Here is a 27,500-nt window from a genome sequence, read left to right on the forward strand (position 1 = left end):
AACGTTCGCATCCTGAACAGTTTCATACCGGTGTTTATCAAATGTTCAAACTTACTGGTCAATAATCTAGAGAAGGGCGTTGACCAAGGCGGTAAGACGGTGTCTGTTTTACCCTACATTAGCAAATGCACGCTGGAAATGGTGTGTGGTACCACGATCGGGTGTGATGTGCTGGAACGATCCGGAAAGGATACTCTGCTCCACAATCTCGATCGGTGAGATCAATAAGAAATTTATGAGAACAGCTATTTGGTATCTGTCGCTAATATACTTCTGTTTTGTATTTACAGATGTTTTGAGCTGGTGGCCAAGCGAATGCTAAGTGTTCATCAGTACGCTGATGTGCTGTACAGGTTTATGAAGGATTGTGCAGAAGAAGCACAATGCCGCACTCTGTGTTACGGATATTTCGATTCTGTCAGTCAAGATATCATCTGAACACTTGATTTTTAATCTAACGCATATATTGTCTCATAACAGATTGTAGATTCTATAAAAAATCAAATGAAAAACGTCGAAGATATCGAAGAGCAGGAAGACTTCAAGAAACCGCAAATATTTGTCAACCAACTGTTATCGGTCAAACACAATGGGAATCCATTCACGGACGAAGAAATCGCACACAACATCTACACCATCATTGTGGGGGTAAGCTGCAGATTCATGATGCTATCAGTTGTAGGCTCATCCGATTCCGTTTCCATATTCTAGGGAAATGATACAACTGCACTTCAAGTGTCACATACCTGTCTGTTTCTGGCCATGCATCCAGATATACAGGAGAGGGTTTACCAAGAGGTAATGGAGGTCTTCCCAATCACCGACCAGGAGATCGAGATGGATGACCTCAAGAAACTTTCGTACATGGAACGCGTTCTGAAGGAAAGCCTTCGATTGGCTCCATCTGGGCCAAACATTGCCCGTCAAGCGATTCGCGATGTTGAGATCGGAGGATTGGCCATTCCGAGCGGAAGTCTCATGGTGCTGAGCATTTATGCAATGCATCGGCGTAAAGACATCTGGGGCCCTGATGCAGATCGTTTTGATCCGGATCGCTTTCTACCGGAACGGAGCGTTGGCAGAAACCCGAATGCCTTTATGCCGTTCCTTACCGGATCGCGAAATTGTATTGGTGGTCGTTATGCTATGATAGGAATGAAGATCATGCTTTCGTACATAGTAAGGCGGTTTCGGATGAGTACGAAGCAAGTCATGGCCGATATGAGATTCCGGTTCGATATTACACTGAAGCTTGAGTCCGGCTATGAAGTGTTGTTGGAAAAACGAACTACGATTTAATCTACACTGAATGTATTAATTCAAGAAATAATTATTTAGTCAATATGATATAATAGAACATGGTTAGTTTTTTTTGTCTTTTTCGGTCATGTTGAACGATGAGTTTGGAGAAAAACGATTGCTTTGAAATTATTCGGCTTCGGTTACAAACGATTCATTAATCTTATCGGTATTGTCTTCCTGATCTAAACAATTGCTCCTAGATACATTCGATGCCTTTTTTCTCATAAAAATCATTAACATTTGCTTAATGATCGGTGTTTGAATTACACTTTAGAATAATTTGTAACTTTGCAGTGTTGCAACTGACAAAATCTCGCATGTCACTGATTGATTGATTTATTTTAGTTCGCTAATTGTTTTTTGTATCATGTGCATTGACCTATTGTAACATTAAAAATGGTTTTGTAATGTATATCAGAATTTTGAATTTAGGGACCATTCGTAATCGTTGTCGGAAAGAAAATGAATGCAGTCCCCTCACATGTTTTTCTCGAATTTGATTTGCGGCCTTTGCCGGAAAGCTTTTTTTAAGGTAAGTGTTTCTCCGTTGATATTCTCCATATTTATGTGAACATTACGAACACCTTCCTCCGATTCGATGTAGTCGCTCGATAAAAAGACCAGCTTAACTATTGTAATAGAACATGCTGTTTCCTTATTACATACAACACCTCCTGATCTACGCCATGACGCTCAGCCGATTCACTTGTCTGCCATATGCATCATACCGCCTATTCACTACCTTCATATAACGCGTCACAGTGCAACATCGAGAGAACTCTACGAAATACCATGCTCACGTGACCACGCTTATCATTTTCTAATCTTTACGCTACCAGACACCTGTTACATTTAACATTACAAACTAGGGAAATTTGTAAACCAATAACATTCTCATTAATAGAATTTAGAAGTAAATATCGGCATCTATATTGAAACTCTGAATTCTGGGAATACTGTGTGAAAAATGCTTTGCTCTGTGCCCGTGGCCAGGATTTTTTTCGACCCCCAATCATGACGGAATATCATGTGTGCCTTGGCTCGATCTTGATCATATGGCCCACGCCCAGCTTCAGCGTTACGGCGAATGACAATCGTAGCACACTGTTGAGCGTTAATGGCGTGCTCAGTTTGTATCTGCGTAGCACCTGCGTGGCAATGGTCTTCATCGCGAACATACCATACCGGTAACCAATGCAATTACGCGGTCCTCCGCCAAACGGGAAGAAGCTACAAGGATGTCGCTTTTGTGCATCGTATATTAGAGGATCGAACCGATCGGGATCGAACAAATCGGCCCCATCTCCCCATAAATCCTTTCGGCGATGCACATGGAAGATGTTAATAAGAAGTGTTACCCCCGCGGGAACTGTATAACCACCGAGCGACATTGGCTCGGTAGTTTCCCTTCCTATCACTGGTGCCACCGGGAACACTCGCATAGTCTCCTTGATCACCTGCTCGAGATAGGGCTGCCGAGTAAGGGTTTCATACGTTATCTCCTGTGCGCCCGTATCGTACACGAGCCGAATTTCCTCCCAAACACGTTCCTGCACTTCCGGATGCATCGCCAGTAGCAGTAGAATGTACGCCACCTGACTGGCGGTTGTTTCCGTTCCCTTTGAAAATAAGAGAACCACAAAATCGTTATCTAATCAACCATCCGTCCTAAGCCTAATTGCAAGGTGGTAAACATGCGGTACGTACTGCTCCAAGCAATGTGTAAATATGGCACTCAATCTCCTCTATCGAAAGTTCAGCATTATTCCGTTGCATGTTTAATAGTTGGTCCAAAAAGACCATCGGTTTACGGTAATCGTCGCACGCATCTTCCAGTTTGGCACGTTGCTGTTGCAGCTCTGCTCGACGGTTTAAAAAAATCTGCAACCAAAGGGGACATTAGAAGGGAATAAATCACTACACTATTGCGCAGTACGCTGTACCTATTTACTATTGGTCTATTTGCGCGTGTGCTTACCGGTGAAAAGGTCTTGCTTATTCGCTGGTTTAGCTTTTGCATCTCCCAGTAACTGGGCGTTAATGAGAACAGCAGATCACTATGGAGCAGAACGTTGAACACGCGACTGCCCATGATGGTGATGAGTTTCTCGAAATCCGAACACATTCCCATCGTCTTTGGATCATCCATGATATCACTCTTGAGCGAGCTGGCGCACACCATTTCCAGCGTGCACTGGGTTGTGTAATGAAGAACGTCGAAAACGCGACCCTGCTTCTCTTCGTCTGCCATCCGCTTGACCATCCTTTCTGCAGCCTGACTAAAGATCGATATGAAGCTGATCAGGATGCGCTGATTGAAGGCAGGATTCAGCATCTTCCGGTACACCTTCCAGTCAACATCTGCCACACGTGATGATGCGAAACGGTGGTAACATTGTGCACGTAGTAAAACACGGGAGTCAAAACCATACTTACAACGTGACGATACTAGCCCATAATCCACCTCCAGAAACCGATAAAAGAAAGCCTTATTTTGACAGGAAGGTGAGTGAAGCGCTTCTTGGATGAGCTCGGGATCGGACAAACCGAGAAAGATCTTGGGACCGAGCTTAATTTGAAAGATTTTATCATATTTACGATAGAGCGCACATATGACACTGAACGTACGCTCCTCGGAACCGAGCAGCAGATGAGCGGATCCTATAACCGGATATGCCTTTGGTCCGTCAATATCCTGCAAAGCACGTTGGGCCACTTTCGTCCAGTACCGGACGAGCAGCAGTATCACAACCACGGTCACTAGCACGAAGTACATGCTGAACGCATTCACTGCGGACGGAGGATTAGCTCAAACTAAGTATCTTAACCGTTGGCTGCCACTTTGGGACCAGATCTAGGCCTCTCATCGTTGTTTTAATGACACAGAAACAGCATAAACTAGCTTATTGCTGGCATCCTTAACAGACCACCTAAAACCGTCACCAAATCCAAGTCCACCGTGGGGAAGCACACGGCATCGTTTTTTTACAGTCCGAAGTTCAAAGCCAGGGTCGGCAATGTGCTGACGAGATTGTACAAAAACTATTTAAAAAAAAACTACAGAACGTTAGGTGGTTGGCATGGCCGTACTGACGCAGATTGGAATGATCCTTGGTATTTGGCAAGTAATTAACATTTTATTTAAACAACTGCGTCTTGCGTTCAATGCGACGGTTGACATAATTTCAGCGAAAATCATTCAAGAGGTTCTATACATGCTTACGTCACTGCAAAGGTTCCCCGTGGCGCAGTTTTTGTGCATGGATGAGTTATAATTACTGTTTGTGATGTTCACAAAGACCCCTTTCTTCTACCTACGAGTTTTTTAAGAAATAAACTCACAGCTCCTATACTAAGACTTAAAAAAGTCACGATGAATCAACATTTTACGAATGGAAAGGCGTGGAAAGGCAAGTCAAACAGCAGATGGTCATTTTGTATGATCTTCGAAACGCATTTCTGATTCCGCATTTAAGGATATGCGTCAGTGCATAACTCAATAAACAATATTTGTAAATATTTTGCAACAACTTGACAAATAAACTAAACCACTAATGCTTAGTTGTCTTTTTGCCCATGTTATATAAAAACTGTAATATAAAACACGACGAGATGGTTCTTCTTTTCTGGTGCTGATGTATGATACACAGAGACTGGTTCCGGTGTTTTCAGAAAATGGCTATGTTCTATTGCTAGACGAATAGTGGATGTTCTTAATAGTCGCTTCACGTAGCAGAAAGCTTTCTTTAAAAAAAAAAAGACTATACACTTCCGAACACAAAAAATGGGAGAACGTAAGCAATCCAGTCTTGAACGATCTTGCTATGGACGGTTCATCCTTGCCGACAACGCCATAATTGAGGTTTGCTTGGCTTTCCCCATTTTTTTCGACGTGCAATTGCGGAACCGCTCAATTCAAGAACAACCGCTTGTAATTGGGTCAAAACTTATCTAATCTTATCTAGTTGAACCGATTTCAATCGGAAGCGAATGACGTGCCAGGATTGAGTTCGACAGTTCATTCATGCATCGTGTCCAGCTTCTGAATAGTGCAACGGTCTCGGCCGTGTCTAATAGGCGTTAAAATTCTGTTCCAGTAAGCCTCCTAGCCTCTTAAGCTGTTAATTTCGTCACCTTTTATTGTCTACTTAACTGTCGAAGCTCTACGCTAGTCTAGGGTGCGCGCGGAAGTTCAACGTTTGAAGTTAATGATGCTCTACTACACAGATTTTGAGCTACATTTGTTACCGAAAAAATGATGATTCAACAAGGGTCCACCAAGAACGGGATTGGTAAATGTTCTTGCATATGGTACACACGGGTGGCAAAAACTGCTCGACGACTTAATTCTCCCTGGCGTTGCTCAGAGAGACGACTATTTAATAACGCATGAGACATGGTACGCCAGACAGTTGTGACGAGACAGTGCAACGTGGTTGGTGTCCGCTAAGAAAATGTTCTGGTTCTGGACTGTGGTGCCACTTTTGGTGCTAGTGATATGGTTAGTGCATCTGTGGATCCTGGAGTGTAACCGTTTCGCCGCGCATTTGCCAAGACTGGAACCGTATTATCCAATCGTTGGAAATGCTCATCTGTTTATTGGTCGACCCCGAACGGATATGTTTGATTCGTTGATCAAACCGTTTGCAGAGTTTGATCGGTGGTTTCAGATGTGGCTCGGACCTAAGCTATTGGTGGCTACCTCACATCCCGATATCATGCAGACCGTGTTGACGCATCCAGATTGTCTCGAGAAACCGTTTCTCTATGATTTCGCCAAGCTCGAGCATGGATTATTCGGTGCCCACTGTGCGTTTCAAAGTTTAAAATAAAATTCTCCGGTGAAAACAGCTGCACTGATCAACAGTTTCTCGATCGGATCTCTTTCCTCAGATCATACGTGGAAGACGCAGCGCAAAGCTCTAAACCCGTCCTTCAACGTTCGCATCCTGAACAGTTTCATACCGGTGTTTATCAAGTGTTCAAACTTACTGGTCAACAATCTAGAGAAAGCCGTTGACCAAGGCGGTAAGACGGTGTCTGTTTTACCCTACATTAGCAAATGCACGCTGGAAATGGTGTGTGGTACCACGATCGGGTGTGATGTGCTGGAACGATCCGGAAAGGAAACTCTGCTCCACAACCTCGATCGGTGAGATCAATAAGAGATTTATGACAACACATATGTATATCCTTTATGTGCGCCTGTGTTGTATTTACAGATGTCTAGAGCTGGTGGCCAAACGGATGCTAAATGTTCATCAGTACGCTGATGTGCTGTATAGATTCATGAAGGATTGTGCAGAAGAAGCACAATGCCGCACTCTGTGTTACGGATATTTCGATTCTGTCAGTCAAGACATCATTTGTGTATTTTATATCTAATCTAATTGAAATGTTGTATTGTAACAGATTGTAGATTCTATAAAAAATCAAATGAAAAACGTCGAAGATATCGAAGAGCAGGAAGACTTCAAGAAACCGCAAATATTTGTCAACCAACTGTTATCGGTCAAACACAATGGGAATCCATTCACGGACGAAGAAATCGCACACAACATCTACACCATCATTGTGGGGGTAAGCTGCAGATTCATGATGCTATCAGTTGTAGGCTCATCCGATTCCGTTTCCATATTCTAGGGAAATGATACAACTGCACTTCAAGTGTCACATACCTGTCTGTTTCTGGCCATGCATCCAGAAATACAGGAGAGGGTTTACCAAGAGGTAATGGAGGTCTTCCCAATCACCGACCAGGAGATCGAGATGGATGACCTCAAGAAACTTTCGTACATGGAACGCGTTCTGAAGGAAAGTCTTCGATTGGCTCCATCTGGGCCAAACATTGCCCGTCAAGCGATTCGCGATGTTGAGATCGGAGGATTGGCCATTCCGAGCGGAAGTCTCATGGTGCTGAGCATTTATGCAATGCATCGGCGTAAAGACATCTGGGGCCCTGATGCAGAGCGTTTTGATCCGGATCGCTTTCTACCGGAGCGGAGCGTTGACCTAAACCCGAATGCCTTTATGCCGTTCAGTGTCGGATCACGAAATTGTATGGGAGGTCGTTATGCTATGATCGGAATGAAGATCATGCTTTCGTACATAGTAAGGCGGTTTCGGATGAGTACGAAACAAGTCATGGCCGATATGAGATTCCGGTTCGATATTACACTGAAGCTTGAGTCCGGCTATGAAGTGTTTTTGGAACATCGATAACCAATTTAGTCAAAACTGAATATATTTATTGATAAATAAATGTATAGTAAATAATATTATTCGTTTTTGGCTTTTAGCCTCGTACATGTTGAACGATAAGTATAAAGAACAAGAATTTTTGTTAGAAATTATTTGAAGTAATTGAAGTAATTATAGTGTAATTTTTCTGACAATGGCAATTAGCAACCATGCTTCTATTTTCAAGATAAACACGTAATCATCCAGATAAACTCGCAAAGCATTCCATTTACGGGTTAAAGCATAGCTTGCATTATATCAAGCATCCAGTAAAACTGTAAATCGAGCAAGGTGACAAATGATTTACGAACATAATATGCAACGTGCCCCCATTTCCAGTGGCGCTGGATAAAAAACCTATTTGTTTACCTACTTACACCACATCCTAACATCTCAATCCTATTTTGTTAGTTGCTCAGTCTAAACCAAAGTAGTTCTACCTGTCTTGGAATACATTAGCATAAAGAGTTTCAGCGGAGGAATGCGTTCCTCTGCTACTGCGCGACACAGATTGCGCATCACTCCAGCGTTGCTAACACTCTCTAGTAATCTACCCAAAATACAGTTTCAGTTAGTAAGGCAGTCTAGCCTCGCAAGCCCTTGAATTCATCACCTTTTGTTGTCTACTTAACAAGCGAAGCTTTACACGACGCCTAGTCTAGTCTACACTCCACATACCCTTCCGGTTGCTCGCGGAAGTTCATCGAGTTGACGGTCTCTGCTATTTGCATCCACTATTCATCTCAATAGATTGTCCTCCCTCCAGGAAAATGATGAAGTGGCACACCGACTTTGAGCTACATTTGTCACTGGTTGCATGATGAATCAATAGGGGCCATCAAGAACGTGTTTAATAAATGTTCTTGCTTAAGGTACTTCGCTGCTTCGGTGCTCGACGACTTAATTCTCCCTGAGGTTGTCCAGGGAGGCGACTATTTAATAACGCATGAGACATGGTACGCTAGACAGTTGTGACGAGACAGTGCAACGTGCTTGGTGCAACGTGGAACCTTTCCGCTAAGAAAATGTTCTGGTTCTGGACTGTGGTGCCACTTTTGGTGCTAGTGATATGGTTAGTGCATCTGTGGATTCTGGAGTGTAACCGTTTCGCCGCGCATTTACCAAGACTGGAACCGTATTATCCAATCGTTGGAAATGCTCATCTGTTTATTGGTCGACCCCGAACGGATATGTTTGATTCGTTTATCAAACCGTTTGCAGAGTTCGAACAGTGGTTCCAGATGTGGCTCGGACCTAAGCTATTGGTGGCTACTTCACATCCCGATATTATGCATGCCGTACTGACGCATCCAGATTGTCTCGAGAAACCGTTTCTTTACAATTTCGCCAAGCTCGAGCATGGATTATTCGGTGTCCACTGTGCGTTTGAATGTTTAGGATGAAATCTGCGGAGAAAACAGCCATACTGATCAGGTGTAAATCGATGGGATTCTTTCCACAGATGATACGTGGAAAACGCAGCGCAAAGCTCTAAACCCGTCCTTCAACGTTCGCATCCTGAACAGTTTCATACCGGTGTTTATCAAATGTTCAAACTTACTGGTCAATAATCTAGAGAAGGCCGTTGACCAAGGCGGTAAGACGGTGTCTGTTTTACCCTACATTAGCAAATGCACGCTGGAAATGGTGTGTGGTACCACGATCGGGTGTGATGTGCTGGAACGATCCGGAAAGGATACTCTGCTCCACAATCTCGATCGGTGAGATCAATAAGAAATTTATGAGAACAGCTATTTGGTATCTGTCGCTAATATACTTCTGTTTTGTATTTACAGATGTTTTGAGCTGGTGGCCAAGCGAATGCTAAGTGTTCATCAGTACGCTGATGTGCTGTACAGGTTTATGAAGGATTGTGCAGAAGAAGCACAATGCCGCACTCTGTGTTACGGATATTTCGATTCTGTCAGTCAAGATATCATCTGAACACTTGATTTTTAATCTAACGCATATATTGTCTCATAACAGATTGTAGATTCTATAAAAAATCAAATGAAAAACGTCGAAGATATCGAAGAGCAGGAAGACTTCAAGAAACCGCAAATATTTGTCAACCAACTGTTATCGGTCAAACACAATGGGAATCCATTCACGGACGAAGAAATCGCACACAACATCTACACCATCATTGTGGGGGTAAGCTGCAGATTCATGATGCTATCAGTTGTAGGCTCATCCGATTCCGTTTCCATATTCTAGGGAAATGATACAACTGCACTTCAAGTGTCACATACCTGTCTGTTTCTGGCCATGCATCCAGATATACAGGAGAGGGTTTACCAAGAGGTAATGGAGGTCTTCCCAATCACCGACCAGGAGATCGAGATGGATGACCTCAAGAAACTTTCGTACATGGAACGCGTTCTGAAGGAAAGCCTTCGATTGGCTCCATCTGGGCCAAACATTGCCCGTCAAGCGATTCGCGATGTTGAGATCGGAGGATTGGCCATTCCGAGCGGAAGTCTCATGGTGCTGAGCATTTATGCAATGCATCGGCGTAAAGACATCTGGGGCCCTGATGCAGATCGTTTTGATCCAGATCGCTTTCTACCGGAACGGGGCGTTGACCGAAACCCGAATGCCTTTATGCCGTTCAGTGCCGGATCGCGAAATTGTATTGGAGGTCGTTATGCTATGATAGGAATGAAGATCATGCTTTCGTACATAGTAAGGCGGTTTCGGATGAGTACGAAGCAAACCATGGCCGATATGAGGTTCCGCTTCGATCTCACACTGAAGCTTGAATCAGACTATGAAGTGTTTCTAGAAAAACGAACTACGATTTAATCAAAACTGAATGTATTTATTGATAAATAAATGATTAGTATACAAAATATAATAGTAAACGGTTCGTTTTTTGTATTTTTCCTTTGAAAATTAATTGAAATTTACTTTGTTTTTGGTATTTCAAACCCCATTTTGCTTTCCATTGATTCACTGTAACTATAAGTTTTATTCTTCTGATGCACTTCACATATTTGTTTTGTTCTTGTGAGCAGAGTATGCTTCATATTCTTAATTAATGATTTATCTTTGCGTTTGTTAAAATTCTAATAACAACCTCACAAATGGCGTATTAAATTCATCAGTTTAGATGGACCAGAGCGAAATGCGATAAGTGATGGATCTGGTACAACACATATACTCTGTTAAACTAGCTGGTCATTGGTGGAATGATGGTGAAGGTTAAAAGGTGTATTTGTAACAGCACCGCGCTCTCCATTCTACTGGCGAATAAATGAATATCTGTAAAACTGATAATTATATCATATTTTGCAGAGCTTCACCCGTGCTGGAGTATGTGGCCCACCTATGTGCCAAATGCGTGGCTAGCCTTAGTTTGGGTGATAGCTGAAATGTTGGCAGTTTCCTGTTACATTATTCACGACTTGCCAGTTTCTTTCATATCAATGGAAGAGTCGTTTAAAACGGAATTCGTGAAAAAACATATCTTGTTGTCAGCGGACGGAAGTTCGCAAAAAAGCCCGATGCTACGAACGGAACATTATCGATTTCATCACTGTCTGACCGTGAACTAACCGTGGTTCAAACAAAAGTAGCCATTTTTGTTGACTGAGTCTTTGTCACTGTAGTGTACCACGGTGATCATCGTCACCACCCCTAGGACAATCCGCTGTGGGTCCGTGACCCACACACGTTTAAAAGACACCCAAGCCACCGAGGCTGGTAGATGACTATGTTTTCTGTTCCATATCTTTCGCTAAGGTTTCGTTTTGATTATGAAAACTACCAACGTAATACATAAGGGGTGGTGATCGACCGCCAAATCTTTAACGGAGACTGTTCGGAGAAGTGGTAGCTATTTAATAACGTATCACCCAAGTTAGGACTGTCATTTATTGTGAGACAGTGCAACGTGTTTGGTGTCTATACTCGAATGATGTTCTTATTGTGGTCGCTTGTTCTGCTGTTGGTCCTAGTGGTGTGGTTGGTGAATGTTTGGCTCCAAACGAGCTTCCGATTCGCGACGCATTTGCCAAGACTCGAACCTTTCTATCCAATCATTGGCAATGGGCTTCTGTTTATCGGCAAATCTGGGAATGAGATGTTTGATGCGTTCATCAAACCGTTTGCAGAGTTCGAACAGTGGTTCCAGATGTGGCTCGGACCTAAGCTAATAGTGGGTACCTCACATCCCGATATTATGCAGGCCGTGTTGACGCATCCAGATTGTCTCGAGAAACCGTTTCTCTATGATTTCGCCCAAGTCGAGCATGGATTATTCGGTGGTCATTGTGAGTTTTCAAGTTGACGGTGACATCATCTTGGTAGAACAGTCATGCTGATTTGGAGTTTCTTGATCGCATCTCTTTCCACAGATCATACGTGGAAGACGCAGCGCAAAGCTCTAAACCCGTCCTTTAACGTTCGCATCCTGAACAGTTTCATACCGGTGTTTATCAAATGTTCAAACTTACTGGTCAATAATCTAGAGAAGGCCGTTGACCAAGGCGGTAAGACGGTGTCTGTTTTACCCTACATTAGCAAATGCACGCTGGAAATGGTCTGTGGTACCACGATCGGGTGTGATGTGCTGGAACGATCCGGAAAGGATACTCTGCTCCACAATCTCGATCGGTGAGAGCAAAGTCTATCGAAATAGCTAGATCCTTTTTTATCCATCTGTTCTGCACATTCACAGCACTTTCGAGTTGGTGGCAAAACGGATGGTGAGCTTTCATCAGTACGCCGATGTGCTGTACAGGTTTATGAAGGATTGTGCAGAAGAAGCACAATGCCGTTTGCGGTGTTACGGATATTTCGATAAGGTAGATACAGATGCTGTGTCCGTTATGGTGTTGCATTACTACACACTTAGTTCTTATTCTCGCCCTTGCCTGCAGATTCTTGACCTCGCCAAAAATCAAATTAAAAACGTCGAAGATATCGAGGAGCACGAAGATTTTAAGAAACCGCAAATTTTCATCAACCAACTGTTATCGGTCAAACACAATGGGAATCCATTCACTGATGAAGAAATTACGCACAACATCTACACCATCATTGCGGCAGTAAGTAGTAGGAATGCTCTTTTTTGCAATAAACATTTGTAAACTCATTCGATTCCGTTTTACCAATCTAGGGAAATGATACAACAGCACTTCAAGTGTCACATACCTGTCTGTTTCTGGCCATGCATCCAGAAATACAAGAGAGGGTTTACCAAGAGGTAATGGAGGTCTTCCCAATCACCGACCAGGAGATTGAGATGGATGACCTAAAGAAGTTCTCGTACATGGAACGCGTTCTGAAGGAAAGTCTTCGATTGGCTCCATCTGGGCCAAACATCGCGCGTCAAGCGATGCGCGATATTGAGATCGGAGGATTGGCCATTCCGAGCGGAAATCTGATGTTGCTTAGCATTTATGCGATGCATCGGCGAAAAGACATCTGGGGCCCTGATGCAGATCGTTTTGATCCGGATCGCTTTCTACCGGAGCGGAGCGTTGGCAGAAACCCGAATGCCTTTATGCCGTTCAGTGCCGGATCGCGAAATTGTATCGGAGCTCGATACGCCATGATCGGAATGAAGATCATGCTTTCGTACATAGTAAGGCGGTTTCGGATGAGTTCGAAGCAAACTATGGGCGACTTGAAGTTCCGTTTGGATATGACGCTCAAGCTCCATTCCGGATACGATGTGTTCCTCGAAAGGAGATTGTAGAGAAGATGAACATTTCTCAAAAAGTAAAGACTTGTTAATTTTAATTGAACAGTTCAAATAAAATAATTAACGTGTCGAGAAAAAAAGGTGGAAATATTATCGTTTTGAGTGAGCACCTCTGTCTACAGTAATGCCAACGCATAAAAATGGTATCAAACATTACGACAGAGCAACGAGATGATTTTCTCAAATAAGCGAACGAATGTCGCGTTCAGGGCAAGAGGAAAATTTTAACAACAGAGCTGCTCCTTCGAATATTAAAGACAAACATTGCATAGCGAAGCGATAAGATTAATCATTCAGGCCTTGTTTTGATCATTATTATGACTAAACCTCTTTGAATTCAGGCACGCTGTCCGGTCCACCGGGAACTGATTGCGGTGACTGTAAAACATTCTTCATATTGCATTGCTGATACTGCTGATTGACAGAAAATACATCCAAAATCAGCACCCTTGCTTTCCCATAGAGACACGCTTCCATTTTCAGTTCACTCAAATTCATGATGTCCTCGAAGTGGTAATAGATTTCGTCCATTTTGGAGGCAACAAATTCCCCGGCTCCTTCCAGAATTGTACTCGCCTGTGAAGTGAAACGAACGACAGAATACGAATGAACAGAGCACAGAGATAAGCTATCAGTGTCCGAAAGTGGAGCACATACCGCATCGGAACAATTGGTGAGAACGCTTGCAACGAACGCATCCATTTCCGAAGGTGATCGTCTCGCGGTGCAGTGCGCTAGGCCCTGCAACAAGACCCGCACTTCGCGTTCGGTAAGCTCCAGCAAGCTCTTCGCTGTTGCAAGAGAACTCAGCACATCCCCTTCACCGCTGAAGCAATCGTATATGTTCTCCACCTCCACCACGACACTGTTCACACTACCATAGCCAGCGTACTCGGCCAGACAGCCGAACGTCGTTTCCCCTCGCAGAAAGGCCGCCACTGGAATCTCAACTATCCCATCAAGTATACCCGTCAGCTCCTCCGACACAGCACCAATCAGCTCTTCCGTTTGGTCTAACCACTCATCGAGCAGCTCTAGCAGACCGGCTGCTAGCTCGCTGGTTTCATTCTCGAAGTGTAATGCAAAGTGATCGATAATGGAGCGGAAGGTGGGATCCTCCTCCCGGTTAGAACGGTTGACACCGTGTGACTCTTCGATTGCGTGGCTTAGGCTTCCGATGGCGAGATCGATTGCGATCCGAACCTCACGCTGTACGGTAACGTTCGCTTGCAACCACCGGGAGTACAACTCATCGACACGCTGCTCAAACCGACGCGTTCCGGCCGGTTCCCGATCGTCTAGCCAGTTCCTAATGTACCGCATGTACTGTTGTGTCTGATCATATCGTTTCCTATAGATGCTCGCTTCCTGTTCGACTCGCTCCATGGTTGATTCGAGCTGGTCGAGCCGCTCGGTAGCCAACAGCTGACAGAGCCGCTCTACCTGCACCAGCAGCGGCCGCGTAACCTGTCGGAAGATAACGTTGTTCCGCTCCAGCGACGAAAGTTCGAAGATTTTCGCACAATCCGCGAGGATCGTGTTCTCGAGCGTTTGATCCACTAGGGCCAGCACTTGCAGGATGATCGTGAGACTTTCCTGGTTCTGTCGCTCAAACTCTCGAAAGACAAACCGTAGCTCTTCGCTGGTTCGCTGCCGTGGTTTTTCATCGGATGGTAACGAAAGCTCGGAATGCAGTGGACTCTGTTCCAGTAGCTGCAGCTCACCGTACAGGGCCTGCTGCGTGGCGATCACTTGCGGTGAAATGGTAGCGTTGCTTCTGATCTGTGGATAGCAGAATGCACCGGAATCAATTAACGAATAGCGATGTTCAGAGGTTTGAAGGAACCTTACCAAACAGCAGGATAACAATACGATGGCGATTATGATTCCTGGATGATGGCGAGCCATGCTCAATGCGGTTGTCTGTATCGGACTAGTAGCTGTGGCTGGTAGGTAATGTTACTTGACGGCGCGATGCCGGAAGTAACTGAACGAATTAAACGATGACACTGGATGATTCGAGCGACAGTGAGCTTGCGTCGTTTCGATTACATGTTATTCACTCATCAAACTATCGGTTTTCCGATCGGATGATGAATCTGCTCTTTTTTTTGCTGAATGAAACATGCTTGCGCGGGTGCGTTTGCTTGCACGTGCTTGCAGTGGCACTATACCAAACACCAACTGTAATCATGAACGACATCTCATACTTTACAATCTATTTTATTTAACCGCAACGTCACAGTAACCTTGCAGCCATCTTTACAGTTTCAACAATTCACAATCAAACACATTAGACGCATTAGACACACTGGAAAGGCACTTTCGCGTGAGCCATACTGGGGTGAAGAGAGAATATTAAGTCTAGCATCGTTGCGCCGTTCAGTGGTACACGCTTTGAAGATCAGGTGCGAGCAGGGGTTCGTTTAGTTTTTCTTGACGTTTAGCTAATGCCTTGGGGAACGAAAAAAAAGCCCCCCCAAAAGTGTGCCTGGGCCTCTAGCACTCCTCGCGCAGGTCACACAACACGACGTTACGACGAATGGCATTGCGTGTAGCGTAATTAAATCGCAAACAGTTGTCTGGTAAGTACGAGAGCGAAAGCAAACAAAAGCGCAGGGGCATGTTGGACAACACCACACATACTGGACCGTTGTTGAACAAGATGTGCCACTCTATGGATCGCCCCGGCCCCGTTTGGCCCCGCGGTCGCCACTGTTGCACGCCACCGTTTGCCGAATAGCTGGCCAGTAGGTGCATATTGAGTATTAAGAATTTTGTTTCGATTCGTCTCGTTTGGGAATGCTTTGATCCGCAAGTGTGTGCACAACGGAGCAGAACGGTGGTGGGGCCAGTGGTCAGTGACGTGGCTCCAGTTTCACTCGATGCTCAAAGGCCAGATGTATCGAGACCTTGAACTTAAAATCCATCTTCTCGTACGGTATGTCGGTGGTGAGCCGAAAGTTGGCCAGCATTTGCGATAGTATGACCTTCAGACTCATCATGGCGTATCGGCTACCGATGCAACCGCGCGGTCCACCACTGAACGGCAGATAAGCGTACGGGTGGCGCTGCTTGGTGCGCTCCGGTAGAAAGCGGTCCGGATCGAACCGATCGGCGTCCGGGCCCCAGAACTCTTTGTTGCGGTGTAGCGCGAACACGTTCAGTAGCAGGATGAAACCCTTGGGAATGAGGAACTCGTCCAGCTGGATCGGTGCGACCGTCCTACGAGCGTAAACGCCCGCCACCGGACACAGGCGCTGCGATTCCTTGATGACCCGCTCGAGATACACCATCCGCTTGAGCGTTTCGTGCGTGTACTCTCCGTCAAAATCGGTCAACACTTCGCGCACCTCGGCCGCCGCTCGGTCCTGTATCTCCGGATGCATGGCAAGCAGTATAGCGGCGTGGGCCGCTTGGGTTGCCGACGTTTCGTTACCCTGAGGAGAGATGATTCATTAACCATAGAAGAACAGTCGCCGGGTGACATTCGTCACTTACCGCCGCTATCATGGTGTAGATCTGGTCAGAGATCTCCTCGTGCGTAAACGGTTTACCATCGTTCGGTACGGTGAGCAGCTGGTCGACAAAGATCTGCGGCTTCTTGTAGTTCAGCAGATCGTCTTCTTCTTCATGGTCGAAGACGACGTTGCCATTTTCGTCACTGTTGGCCACCACACTGTTGTTATTGCTGTCGACCATGCCGCGCAGCTTTTTCTCGAATTCGGCCCGCTTCTCTTCGATCACCTGCCGTCGCCACCGCCACCACCGCCAGGGGAAAAAGTGGAAAAGTGTGATCTAGATGGGCACTTGGTCTTGTCGGCTCATCGCTTACCTTGTTCGTGAATGCGTAGCATATCTTGCGGGACGCCATTTCCTTCTTGTAGAACCGCGTGAAGTTGTACACAAAGTCCGGATAGAGGTTTGCGTTGAACATGCGAAGGCCGACGTTGTGAAGGATACTGTGGGTAGGGAGCAGCCAACAGCGTTAATGCTAAACTTTTGCTATCCTTTAACGATTACACGATTTAGGGAAATGCGCTTTGTATCCGTTTCATGGTATGATAACCAAGACCCCGGGAACTACGGTACAACATTAAAAAAACATGCAGAACATATTTAAACGAAGTAAAAAAAAAATCACAAACAATGTTGCTCAAAATGAGTTGCAAATTGAGGAAAGCCCATAGGTGCCTGGTGTGGTAAGTGGTGCCTAGCGGCCACAGCTCCGTCTGACCATGTCTGCAGTGCTGCTTCGAACATTTGCTTGTAGGCTGCTTCACTGTTGGCTGTTACACTGGAATACGGGCCTAGACAACTCGCTCGCTGTATGTACCGATACCGATATGAACATTTTTTCTTTCGGCCAAATGTGCGTTAAGATAGAAATGAAAGGTATTAAAACCTCGCTTGCTAATTACCTCCAAACATTCTGCTATGTAATCGTATCGAGGGCGTTTTTACGTGGTTACACACTGGTTCCTCAGACCATGTCGGTTACGTATCGTTCTGATTGCTAGTTGGTATGCTAGAACCGATGCAACATACGCAACCAATCGTAGGCTAATTCGTACTCGTTTCCCACATATTGTGAATTGAATTAAAAGGGAATAAATTAATTTCATTCCTTACAAATCCTCAGGTCCTTACAAAAATGACTAAGACTGTTTCTTAAAGAGTTTCTTACAAGGAAATCGCGAAATGAACCATTGTACAATGTAATTGTAATGTAGTTTTCCTATAATTTCAATTTGTGTAGTGTACTGTACTGTACCAGAATCATGAATCTTGCAATTTGTGTTCGAACTGCTCTCTAATTGGCATTTATATGGCTATAAACATCAGGAGGATTGCGACTGTTATTACTACTATTAAAAACTGAATTTCTTGGTTTTCTCTTACGGTATTTAATTTTTTTTGCTCCACATATTTTAAACATTTTTCCCTGAATGCTAATCCTTTCAAGAACATTGTGTAAATTTTTAGGATCAATTGAAGCAAAACTGACCAAGTTACAGATTTTTGAAAATCCGCGTTTCATACAAGGATCCATGCAGCTCGCTACTTTGAAGAGCGTTTCTCAAAACCAACGTTTTCAAAGACGGTGCCCATCGTACCGTAAAAACTACTGGGCCGATTGATTTGAAATTTTTTACAGTTAATTTTTACACTCTTTTCCAGGTAACCCCGTCGAGATATCATTAAAATTGTTGATACTTATTTTTAAACAATGACTAAAAACAACAGTTTCATGAATTTCAAAAATCTGCCAAAAATCGAAAAATTAGAATATCAACAAAAACTACCTAACAAACAAGGGCTACCTAGATAAACTTATAATCTTTCAAACGAGTACCCATTTGTATTTTTCTGATGACCCATGACGCAGCTACGGTGGGCGCCGTAAAAAGTACCTTTTCGACGACATGCCTACCAAAATTTGATGCCACGGATTAATTTTTCAATGAATGTTGCTCAAAACAATATCAAATATTCTTCAAAAGTGGTAGATCAATATGCTATTTACTTGAAAAAATAAAGTGTAATGGTTACATCACAAAAAATCGTCAAAAACAGGCCTTTCTTTTACCCTAAAATGCCAAAGTCCCCCCTTAAACATTGACTTCAGGATATTTTTACTCTCATTTTGATCTAATCTATGTGTTAGCAAGCAAGCGCAATTAGATATCAGTATATCAATTGACTGAAAGCATAACATTCTCCTGAGTTTCACCTAAGAGGATTCCACATAGACTCGCATAAATTACGGTTAAATAGCACATTCCAAGGATAAACTATGATTGTTTTCCTGTTTGCTATGTGCTAGCACTAGACGGAAACCCTTTAATGATTTGTTTCCTACCGTGACTCCAATCGTTAGGATTGCAGACAAGTGTAAATGAAATGTTAATGAAATCAATCCGTTATCAATGTCGAACCACTCCTCTGTTGATCCAATGACGGCTGACGGACCTGAACTTATAAATGGTGTAATTCGATGTGAGGTACTTTGCTAGACATCCAATGAGCAACGATAGCGATGTATTTTAAATCAATTGCTTCCCAATCGAATGCCTCCGGTAGGGAATGAAAGAGGTTAGCCTCGACTCACTAGCACCCCTCGCTGGTATTGTAAAAACCATTCGAATGAATTCATTATGGACTCGATACGGATCATCGTAGAATAAACAGGAACAAAATATCAACCTCAAACATATAACATAACATAGAATAAAGGAACAGCATACTTACGATTCCAGTCCCTCGACGAATTCCTGCTTGCCTTCGCGCTCCAGCACCGATCCACCCAGCGAGGTCCGGCAGATCATTTCCAGCGTGCAGGGAGAGGTAAATTCGAGCACGTTGACCGGCTTCCCGTCACCGCCGGCGTGTGTCCGCATGTTGGCGATCATCTTGGACACGCAATCGGTAAAGATCGGTATGAAGCTGTTCAGGATGCGCGTATTGAACGTGGGGTTGAGCGCCTTCCGTGCCACACGCCACGTGTCGTCTGGGGGGTAAAGAGGTGGTCCAGATGAATGAATAACTTTTTTGCTGCCTTAACCGCGAACACCAGGTGAACGGACAACTGCGCTTATCTACCTTATCACGCTAAACATTAACATCGTATCGTTATTACGAAGAGTAATTGTATCGCTCGGGCGCTAATCGTTTGTCCCTGCTCTCTCTCTCTTTCTCGCGTGCGTTCCAAAGCGTGCGATCGTGCCAGCCAGCCAGCGTGCAAGCGTTGGCCCAAATTCTCCTATAAACGGTACGTAAGCGCAGTGCCGATGCTTGGTAAAGTGCGCGCGCGAACAAACCCGTGGATCACCGTTCGAAACCTGATTGATCTATCTGGCCAGAGATGGATAAGGGAAGCGCTTAAGCAACAGGGCTTGTTGACATAAGGCGAGCTGAAATCTAGATCGCGCGATCACCACGATCGCGTGCAAAGTTGGTAGTGGGACACTACTTTTCACTTTTGAGGAAAACCAGCCACTGCGACTCGAGAGAGCCTTGCCTATAGTGATTCAATTCTTAGAAAACCCAGCACCTCAGAGTCCAAAAGACTCGTTCGGTATCATTTTGTGGAAACTATTAACCCCATTAGCACCCCCTTAATACACGCACTGCCTCTTGATTGATTTTCACGTGTTCTCAAAGTTTTCTAGAGTTTCCCCGTAGGTCAATGGCACCGATGGACCGTGGCAGGAATCCTTTCCTGACCGTGCACTTACGTTACTAACATACGCCACAAGGCTTGGAAAGTTCTCGACCTTACTAGGCATTCGCCTTTGGGGGGGATTTTTTTTTTTTTGGTTAGTTTGTTCGCTTTCCACGCACTGCACTTCACTCGACTGATCACTTGCTCTCCCTATTCGCCTGCGGGGCGTGCGATCGACAAGAACTCCGTGCAAACACGTCCATGCTGTTGTGCGTGCGTTGAGGATGCGGATGCGAAAATAGAAGTTGAAGTTTAAAACACAAACAGAAACAGAGCAACACTTACACTCCGCCGTGAGCAAACCCTTGTCCACGCGCATAAAGTTGTACACGAACGGTTTGTCCATGGTGGCGGGATCGTTCATGATCTTCTGTATCAGATCCGGATGCGTCGGGCAGATGACGGGGATGGGACCGAAGCAGATCTTAAAGATGCGCTTGTTCTGGCTAAACGCGTGCGCAATGTTGCGGAATATGTCGTACGAGTTCTTCTGGGCAAACTCGAGCCCATTGCCGAAGAACGGGCGCAACGGTTCAACGCACGGGATGTTATCCGCGAACCGAAACTTAACCCGGCAATACACGTACAGCGCCAGTACGCCGCACGCAATCAACACCACGGTGACCATGTTGACTCTCGAGCTGGGTCCAGGCTGTTGCACTGCTGCTGCTGCTGCTACTACCTTAGTGTAGCACTCTAGGCAGGGATCGAAGGAAAACTGATCGCCACCCAGTGGGCCATCGGCCGTTGAAGGCACCGCGGACTTTGAATGCCCCCGCCGAGAACGATGCTACGTAACTTGGTGTGGCTAGCGGCTTTTCCTCGAACGGTGCGAGGTGCGAGGTGCGAGGTGCTCGTCTCATGAGGTGCACGCTCCCTCGCCGCTTCCCCTGGCGTTGGTCCTGACCGATTGGTGTCGATGCACCGCCATATCAGCACCACTGGACCGACCAACGGACGATGGTGGGAGCATTGTGGAAAACGCGCAACGGCCAGCCCATTCACGGTGCACCTCCTTACGTTTTCAGGTTCTCAGGTGGGGGACAATGGTGTTCGACTGGTGCTCGTTCGCACGTGCAGACATGGTGGGGGGGGGGGGGGGATTTGTTCCTTGCTCCAGCCAGCTAGCGATCACCAATAACCAATGCGTCGCGTAATCAGCCACCAAACGTGCGAACGTTCTACTGTGGCCGTTCTCGTACAGACCCGCTAGACCGATAGACGCAGCGTCTGTCGTCGTCGCTTCTTGGTGCTGGTGCACCGAAGCATGGAACAGCATGCGTTTGGCAATTAATTTATGCGCATTTCGGAGGTGGAGGTGTAAAGGGATGCGTCAGTCGCTCGTGCTCGCTGGCACTGATCGATGGTCGATCAACCGCCAATTAACCGGTAGCACCTTTGGTGTAGCCGAGCAAACATAATTAGCTTACGGCTGGTGGGGGGAATGCCGGCGTATAGTTCAAACGGGCCACCAGTTCGAGTTCAGTTTAATGGTGCATAGCGGGTGGGCGAGCGAAAGGCCCTTCGCTTCATTGGGCTTATGTTGTTCCTCTTCAATTTCACCAGACGAACATGCCCCTTGCTGTTATCCTTTACGGCTTTAATGCAATTGTTCCCGATGGCTAGCCATAGTGCACTCTCTATTTCACGTGACTGCGTGAGAATTTACATATTCGCGTATTATTTTATGATTCCGTCCAATGAACGTAGCATATTTCTACAAAAATGTTTAAGTATCATTCACGCTAATTTCCGTTTTAGTTTATGTATCCGATGTAATCGATTTCACTCGCCAATGAGCAATGACCTGACCTTCCTCTTCTGTTCTCGAATGCTTTACGCTTTAGAATGCTAGTTCTGTTCTAGAATGCCGTAGGTATTCTGCTTATACTGTTCGCTTGTGTTGATAGCAGGGCATCCCTGATGGCTTTCAAGCAAGTTAATGGGATATTGCTGTCCGTATTGTAGCGAATTAGTGTGTTAAATACACCCGTTTCTCGGGTTCCATTTCCGGGATATCCAGGTTAACGTTTGCTACTTCCGATTGCACTTGATTTCTCCCGATTTGGCGTTGAAATACTGAACAAAGATTTGGTCGTCATACTTGAAGAATTGGGCGATCGCTTTCATCGATCTGTGATCATCCACAGCCCTATCAGATAATAGGTTTGCACAACAAAAATTAATTGGTAAATAAAACGCAAATAATTGACTAAATGAACGAACCATTAGTAGCTTTAGGTACAGGACATCATGCTGGGATAGCCTATTAACAGCGAAGTTTAAAAGAAATAAGATCTGTTAATCTGACTATGAAATATGGCATCGATTGTGGAAGAGATTCGAAGCAGAACTGCGTAAAGTTGTTACACATTTTTATTGTATTTTTCCTCTTTCTTCAAGGATGGTACGAATGTTGACCACAATTAACACGACCGAACGCGCACTATCCGTTCTCTCGAGCAGTTCGAGAAGCAATTTCGATCGCGTATTTCTAGCGGCGAACACGTGACGCTCGGTCTGAAGCAACCGTTTTCTTCTCTAACCGTAACTTAACAAACATTCAGTTCAAAAACATGTAGCCCTTCGTACGGAGGATTATGCCGTGAATACAAAAAAAACAATTGAATACATGTAGCTCAATGGAGATTGTCACAGCAAATATGATCTTCAGATATTGTTCGTTGTTGTGCGTCTTGGTGGTGTAAAATCAAAAAAGAGGATTGAAAATAACTTTTGATCTCTTTCTGTACCTGTCTTTCTGTACCCTGTACTGTCTTAAAGAAATTCTTCTTATGCCGGCTACCATTTAACAACTCTGCAAGCAGCCCTCCTCACTGGATCAAGCCGGTTCGTGCGATCGGACGTGCGTGAATCTTAAGATGACAGCTCTTCTGACAGTGCGTCCGTCTTCGATCGTGACGATCGTGTAGTGGTGTGAGCGGTGGTCCTTTGGTGGTCGGTGAGAGTCTTTTCGTGGTGGTTGCTCGTTGCTGGCTGCGTGTGCACCGCGCTCCGTGATGTGTGCAAGTGAAACACCAGTAGAAACCCGGTCAAATCAGTGATTGTCGCTTGAAAACGATCGTACAGTTTGATTGCACAAATTGTTAGACAACAACCTCACAGCGTCCAACAGTTCACTCGAAACGGAGTGACCGTTTTGGGCAGAATAGAAGAAAAGAAGAGAGTTGTTCTTTCCGCGGAGTGTCCGTCGTGTTGGCCAAAAGGTAGCAACAGTAACAGCATTGCACACAGGTGGCATGCAAAGACGAGTGGATCCCGAGTGAAAGGTGCGCAGTAGAAAGCCACACGGCCACGCACCGGGCGATGCAGAGTCGAGTGGTCGGTACGGTCTGTACGGTCCGCAGCTTTATCTAAAACCCTTGGCCTGCCTGCTAACGGCACAGCGCGGAACCCGAGCGGGTTCCAAGAGAAAGCGCGTACATCGCGCGTACCACAGAGCCATTGTACCCATTGCTGCACAATCGATACGCTAGCAGCGCCGTGTCCGAGTGGCCAAGATGGAGAGAGCATTTGGCAGAATGAAACGAGAACTTTTCTTCTTCTGCTGTACAACTTCCACCGTTCGGTGGCTTCTCCGGTCCTCAGCATTGCTCAGGCTGACACTGTTCGCAGCGATCGTAGCAACCGTCGGTAAGTTCCAGCGCAGTGAACAAAAGACTTCGATGCCGCGGCAACAAGTGACGAACCTTTGCAACGCGCTGCAGCCACGCCACGAAGAGAGGCGGAAATCGCGATCAGCGAAAAGTAGTTTGGCATGGTAGTACGAGGGGTGGCGAGAGGGAGGGGGAGGGGGGTTGGGGGAAGCTAGTAAGAGTGTGTCGCGGAAGTGAGTTCATACGCAGGTATGCAACCTTGAGCCGAAGTCGCTCAAGGGGAGAAGGAAGGCGAATTGGTCACCTCTAGGAGTGGTTTTTAGGGTAGAGTACGCGGTTGGGTGGGCTGGGTTCCGGTTAGCGAACGAAAGAAGTGCAAAGTGAACGCAAAAGGTGTTTAATGGACTGGGGCAACTGATATCCGTGGTGTGTAGACACACGCAACGCACCGATGGAACGGACCGGAGCGAGTGAGACGAATGAATCATCGACGCAGAATGTGTTTTCACCGATAAACGGCGATCATTCTTTGGGTGATCAACGATTTTGGCATGATTTTGAATAAACATCTAATACATTAAACAAGACAGATACGAGACTCATTCAATGACCAGGAAGGTAGCTTCAAGTATGATCCCAGATGTATTCCTGTATTGAGGACGTTGTTCTTAGACGATCTGTTATCGCAGTGTAGTTGATCTAGAGATACAACACTATCACTTGCGATTATCTATAAAGTAGGCAGTTTGTAAATTATCTTTAAATTATTCACCATTCCAATCATTCGAACCGTTAAGTTATATTTATTTGCACAACAGCACAGACCAAACAATTTCAGTTCCATTTTACAAACAACTAGCTTAATAGTATAAAAGAACGCTTTTGGAATTGAATTTAGATTGGTTGAACAGTTCCGGAGATATCGCTGGCACATTAACCCAATGAATCATAGCTAAACGATTATAAGATGCCTTCACCTAGCAACCTGTGACTGTTCTGCATACTTCGGGTACTTCTGTGTTTACAAGCGATTAAACGCGCTCGTCTGCAACTTTGGTAGTTTTTTGGAAGTTTTAGAACAATTGTGCATTGTTGCAACAGCAGTTGTTTCGTTCGAAAAAGCACGTTCATTTTTCTTCTTTATTCTATTCGTTTACTACAGTCAGCCAAAAACCAGAAGATGGTCCGTATCGGGGGAAGTACATTGGAAAGTTCAATTCGTACCACCATCAAGCTTCCGGCGATGTGTACGCAGTCGACGAGTACACGTTCCTGCTCACCGGCTTCAACTACGACGGTAACGGTGTAGATACATTCTTCTGGTCCGGTGCCAGCAATCGACCCGGACCGCAAGGCTTCATCGTGCCCGACGAGTACGGCAAGTAAGTGTGTTACTTACGGTGTTCCCGGACTCTTGTCCTTGTCTGCTCCCTTTTTAACTTGTTCCCTTCTCGGCAATCTCCCAATCCCCAGAACGAACATCCTCGAACGGTACTTTAACAAAGACTTCACCCTGCGGCTACCGGACAACAAGAAGATCACGGAAGTGAAGTGGCTCGCCGTGTACGATCTGAACTCGCAGAACAACTTCGCCGACGTGTACATCCCGGAGGACTTTGAGCCACCGGTGCCGCAGCGGGCCGGCAGTCTGTCCACCGTCGCCGGTGGTCCGGTCGTATCGAGCGAAACGATCGACATTCTCGACTCGAAAACGCTGCGCATCAGCGAGTTCAGCTACGATGGCAAGGGTTCGCAGGTGCACTTTTGGGTCGGCGTTGGCCCTTCGCCCTCCTCCAAGGGGAGCAAGGTGCCGGATGAGCTGGGCTACCTCGATCCGATCCGGGCGTACGATCGTGAAACGATCACACTCGAGCTCCCGGGCGATATGACGATCTTCGACATCGATTGGTTCAGCGTGTACGATGTGGAGACACGGCGTGACTACGGTTCGATACTCATCTCGGACGATCTCAATGTACCACCGTCGCTGGTGCGCGTCACGCCGCACACGGAATCGCTCCCGAACTGTCGTCAGCTGCACAAGAACCTTCGGGTCTCGTGGGAGGTATTTGGTCCACAGATTACGATCCAGCTGGCCGGAAACGTCCGGTTGGATGAGTACATGTCGTTTGGGTTGAGTGGATCGGACCAACGGAGCCAGATGCTAGGGGCCGATGTGGTCGTAGCGTTCATCGATGGACACCGAGGTTACGCGGTGGACTATAACATCACTTCGCTCGCACCGTGCGTCCAGGTGCTTGGGCAGAACAAGGGCGTATGCCGGGATGATGTGGTCGGTGGTTTGGATAGCTACCAGCTGCACACGTTCAGTCGCGAGAACGACATCAACACGATCACCTTCCGCCGGTTGCTCATATCGTCCGATCCGGGCGACAAGGAGTATCTGCTCGATCGGCCAATGTACGTCATATGGGCCATGGGTCGGCTGGATTCGAACAATGAACCGACGTACCACGATGTGTACCCGAAACGGAACGTCCAGATGCACTTCAACACCACGGAACCGGTGAACGATTGCTTTAGCTTCACGAGCCGCGAAATGAATCTGAAGGACGTGTGGGAGCGGCAGCAGATCTTTGACCGCTCGGTTCGATCGTTCACCGCCACACTGGGGCCGGCCGGTGGTAAGCGTGGCTACCAGGGCATCACCGGGCACGTCTCGAACGGGCTCGCCTGGTACATCAACGGATTTCTGGTGCCGGAACTGTGGTTACGCCGTGGCCTTACCTACTCGTTCGCCGTGCGCGGCGGTAACAATCCGCACTCGCCCGAGTTCTACCATCCGCTCGTGATCACCGATGAACCGCACGGTGGGTTCGATCGGTTGTCGGATGCGAAGCAAAGCGAAATTCGGGTGCTGGCCGGTGTCGAGTTTACGCGCCGTGGTCGACCGAAACCGACGGCCGCTGGTCCGCTCTGTCTGGCACGGCACCCGGAAGGGCAGGATCGTCGGTTGGATGATAATTTTGCGACGTTCAAAAAGTTTAACCGCACACTGCGGTGGAGCTGCGATTCCGGTGATCCGGCACGGCTCGAGATTACGCCCAACACCAGCTGGCCAGATGTGGTGTACTACAACAGCTTCACGCACGCAAATATGGGCTGGAAGATCCATATCGTCGACAGTTATGCGCAGTCGGCGCGTAGCGACGGTGTTGCTGTGGTGCTGCGATTCACTGCCACCAGCGCACTGCTGCTACTGATGGCGATCGTTAGTAGTTGTTGGCTTTCGGCGGGCTAGATAACGGTGACCAGGGGAGATGAAAATAAATGGAAGATAAAAAGGAATAGCGTCTTTTATGTGATCTTTCGTTTTTTTTTTTGCTTCTTTGTTACGTTGAGATACTGGACTGCAGAATGGTGGATGATAATAATGCCAGACAGA

The 27,500-nt window shown here is 46.0% G+C and overlaps 6 protein-coding genes across 7 annotated transcripts in view; 4 read left to right on the top strand and 2 right to left on the bottom strand.

The window, feature by feature from the left end:
• The window catches only part of LOC126572215 (cytochrome P450 4C1-like), a 1,827-nt gene extending 495 nt beyond the window's left edge, over positions 1–1,332 (top strand). For both annotated transcript variants that reach the window (XM_050231355.1, XM_050231356.1), the window contains 4 exons: positions 1–215; positions 291–417; positions 481–648; positions 712–1,332. The exon at positions 1–215 is cut by the window's left edge and continues 44 nt beyond it. In XM_050231355.1, coding sequence (XP_050087312.1) covers positions 1–215; positions 291–417; positions 481–648; positions 712–1,299 — 1,098 coding nt within the window. In that variant the 3' untranslated portion in view covers positions 1,300–1,332. The remainder of the gene's footprint in view (positions 216–290; positions 418–480; positions 649–711) is intronic.
• A 995-nt stretch (positions 1,333–2,327) lies between these two features.
• LOC126572821 (uncharacterized) lies at positions 2,328–21,105 on the bottom strand. The gene is made up of 12 exons (XM_050232481.1): positions 20,763–21,105; positions 19,505–19,763; positions 17,088–17,214; positions 16,754–16,999; positions 16,119–16,692; positions 15,104–15,141; positions 13,910–15,034; positions 12,700–12,709; positions 3,739–4,092; positions 3,281–3,663; positions 3,010–3,183; positions 2,328–2,921 (listed from the first exon to the last, which is right to left on the bottom strand). Exons 1-12 carry the CDS (start codon positions 21,103–21,105, stop codon positions 2,328–2,330), a joined length of 4,227 nt encoding a protein of 1,408 aa, XP_050088438.1.
• LOC126572216 (cytochrome P450 4C1-like) lies at positions 8,561–10,347 on the top strand. The gene is made up of 5 exons (XM_050231357.1): positions 8,561–8,922; positions 9,005–9,263; positions 9,339–9,465; positions 9,529–9,696; positions 9,760–10,347. The coding sequence occupies exons 1-5, from the start codon at positions 8,568–8,570 to the stop codon at positions 10,345–10,347; spliced, it is 1,497 nt and encodes a 498-aa protein (XP_050087314.1). The 5' UTR covers positions 8,561–8,567.
• LOC126572219 (cytochrome P450 4C1-like) lies at positions 11,462–13,246 on the top strand. Its single transcript, XM_050231359.1, has 5 exons — positions 11,462–11,816; positions 11,901–12,159; positions 12,224–12,350; positions 12,426–12,593; positions 12,665–13,246. The coding sequence occupies exons 1-5, from the start codon at positions 11,462–11,464 to the stop codon at positions 13,244–13,246; spliced, it is 1,491 nt and encodes a 496-aa protein (XP_050087316.1).
• LOC126572218 (uncharacterized) lies at positions 13,562–15,180 on the bottom strand. The gene is made up of 3 exons (XM_050231358.1): positions 15,104–15,180; positions 13,910–15,034; positions 13,562–13,828 (listed from the first exon to the last, which is right to left on the bottom strand). Exons 1-3 carry the CDS (start codon positions 15,158–15,160, stop codon positions 13,574–13,576), a joined length of 1,437 nt encoding a protein of 478 aa, XP_050087315.1. The 5' UTR covers positions 15,161–15,180; the 3' UTR covers positions 13,562–13,573.
• Positions 21,106–23,456: 2,351 nt separating the features above from the next.
• Positions 23,457–27,386, top strand: LOC126572211 (protein Skeletor, isoforms B/C). Its single transcript, XM_050231345.1, has 3 exons — positions 23,457–24,131; positions 25,257–25,476; positions 25,568–27,386. Exons 1-3 carry the CDS (start codon positions 23,999–24,001, stop codon positions 27,354–27,356), a joined length of 2,142 nt encoding a protein of 713 aa, XP_050087302.1. The 5' UTR covers positions 23,457–23,998; the 3' UTR covers positions 27,357–27,386.
• The last annotated feature ends 114 nt before the right edge of the window (positions 27,387–27,500 follow it).

Source organism: Anopheles aquasalis, chromosome 2 (genome assembly GCF_943734665.1).
Source record: "Anopheles aquasalis chromosome 2, idAnoAquaMG_Q_19, whole genome shotgun sequence".
NCBI lineage: Eukaryota > Metazoa > Arthropoda > Insecta > Diptera > Culicidae > Anopheles > Anopheles aquasalis.

Coding starts and splice junctions, on each gene's coding strand:
- LOC126572219 (XM_050231359.1), top strand. CDS start 11,462: ATGTTCTTATTGTGGTCGCTTGTTCTGCTGTTGGTCCTAGTGGTGTGG. Junction 11,817..11,900: donor TGGATTATTCGGTGGTCATT/GTGAGTTTTCAA, acceptor CTCTTTCCACAG/ATCATACGTGGAAGACGCAG. Junction 12,594..12,664: donor TCTACACCATCATTGCGGCA/GTAAGTAGTAGG, acceptor TTACCAATCTAG/GGAAATGATACAACAGCACT.
- LOC126572216 (XM_050231357.1), top strand. CDS start 8,568: ATGTTCTGGTTCTGGACTGTGGTGCCACTTTTGGTGCTAGTGATATGG. Junction 8,923..9,004: donor TGGATTATTCGGTGTCCACT/GTGCGTTTGAAT, acceptor TTCTTTCCACAG/ATGATACGTGGAAAACGCAG. Junction 9,697..9,759: donor TCTACACCATCATTGTGGGG/GTAAGCTGCAGA, acceptor TCCATATTCTAG/GGAAATGATACAACTGCACT.
- LOC126572211 (XM_050231345.1), top strand. CDS start 23,999: ATGGAGAGAGCATTTGGCAGAATGAAACGAGAACTTTTCTTCTTCTGC. Junction 24,132..25,256: donor AGCGATCGTAGCAACCGTCG/GTAAGTTCCAGC, acceptor CGTTTACTACAG/TCAGCCAAAAACCAGAAGAT. Junction 25,477..25,567: donor GTGCCCGACGAGTACGGCAA/GTAAGTGTGTTA, acceptor CCCAATCCCCAG/AACGAACATCCTCGAACGGT.
- LOC126572218 (XM_050231358.1), bottom strand. CDS start 15,160: ATGGCTCGCCATCATCCAGGAATCATAATCGCCATCGTATTGTTATCC. Junction 15,035..15,103: donor TATTGTTATCCTGCTGTTTG/GTAAGGTTCCTT, acceptor TGCTATCCACAG/ATCAGAAGCAACGCTACCAT. Junction 13,829..13,909: donor TCACCAATTGTTCCGATGCG/GTATGTGCTCCA, acceptor TTCACTTCACAG/GCGAGTACAATTCTGGAAGG.
- LOC126572821 (XM_050232481.1), bottom strand. CDS start 21,105: ATGGTCACCGTGGTGTTGATTGCGTGCGGCGTACTGGCGCTGTACGTG. Junction 15,035..15,103: donor TATTGTTATCCTGCTGTTTG/GTAAGGTTCCTT, acceptor TGCTATCCACAG/ATCAGAAGCAACGCTACCAT. Junction 2,922..3,009: donor TTTACACATTGCTTGGAGCA/GTACGTACCGCA, acceptor TTATTTTCAAAG/GGAACGGAAACAACCGCCAG.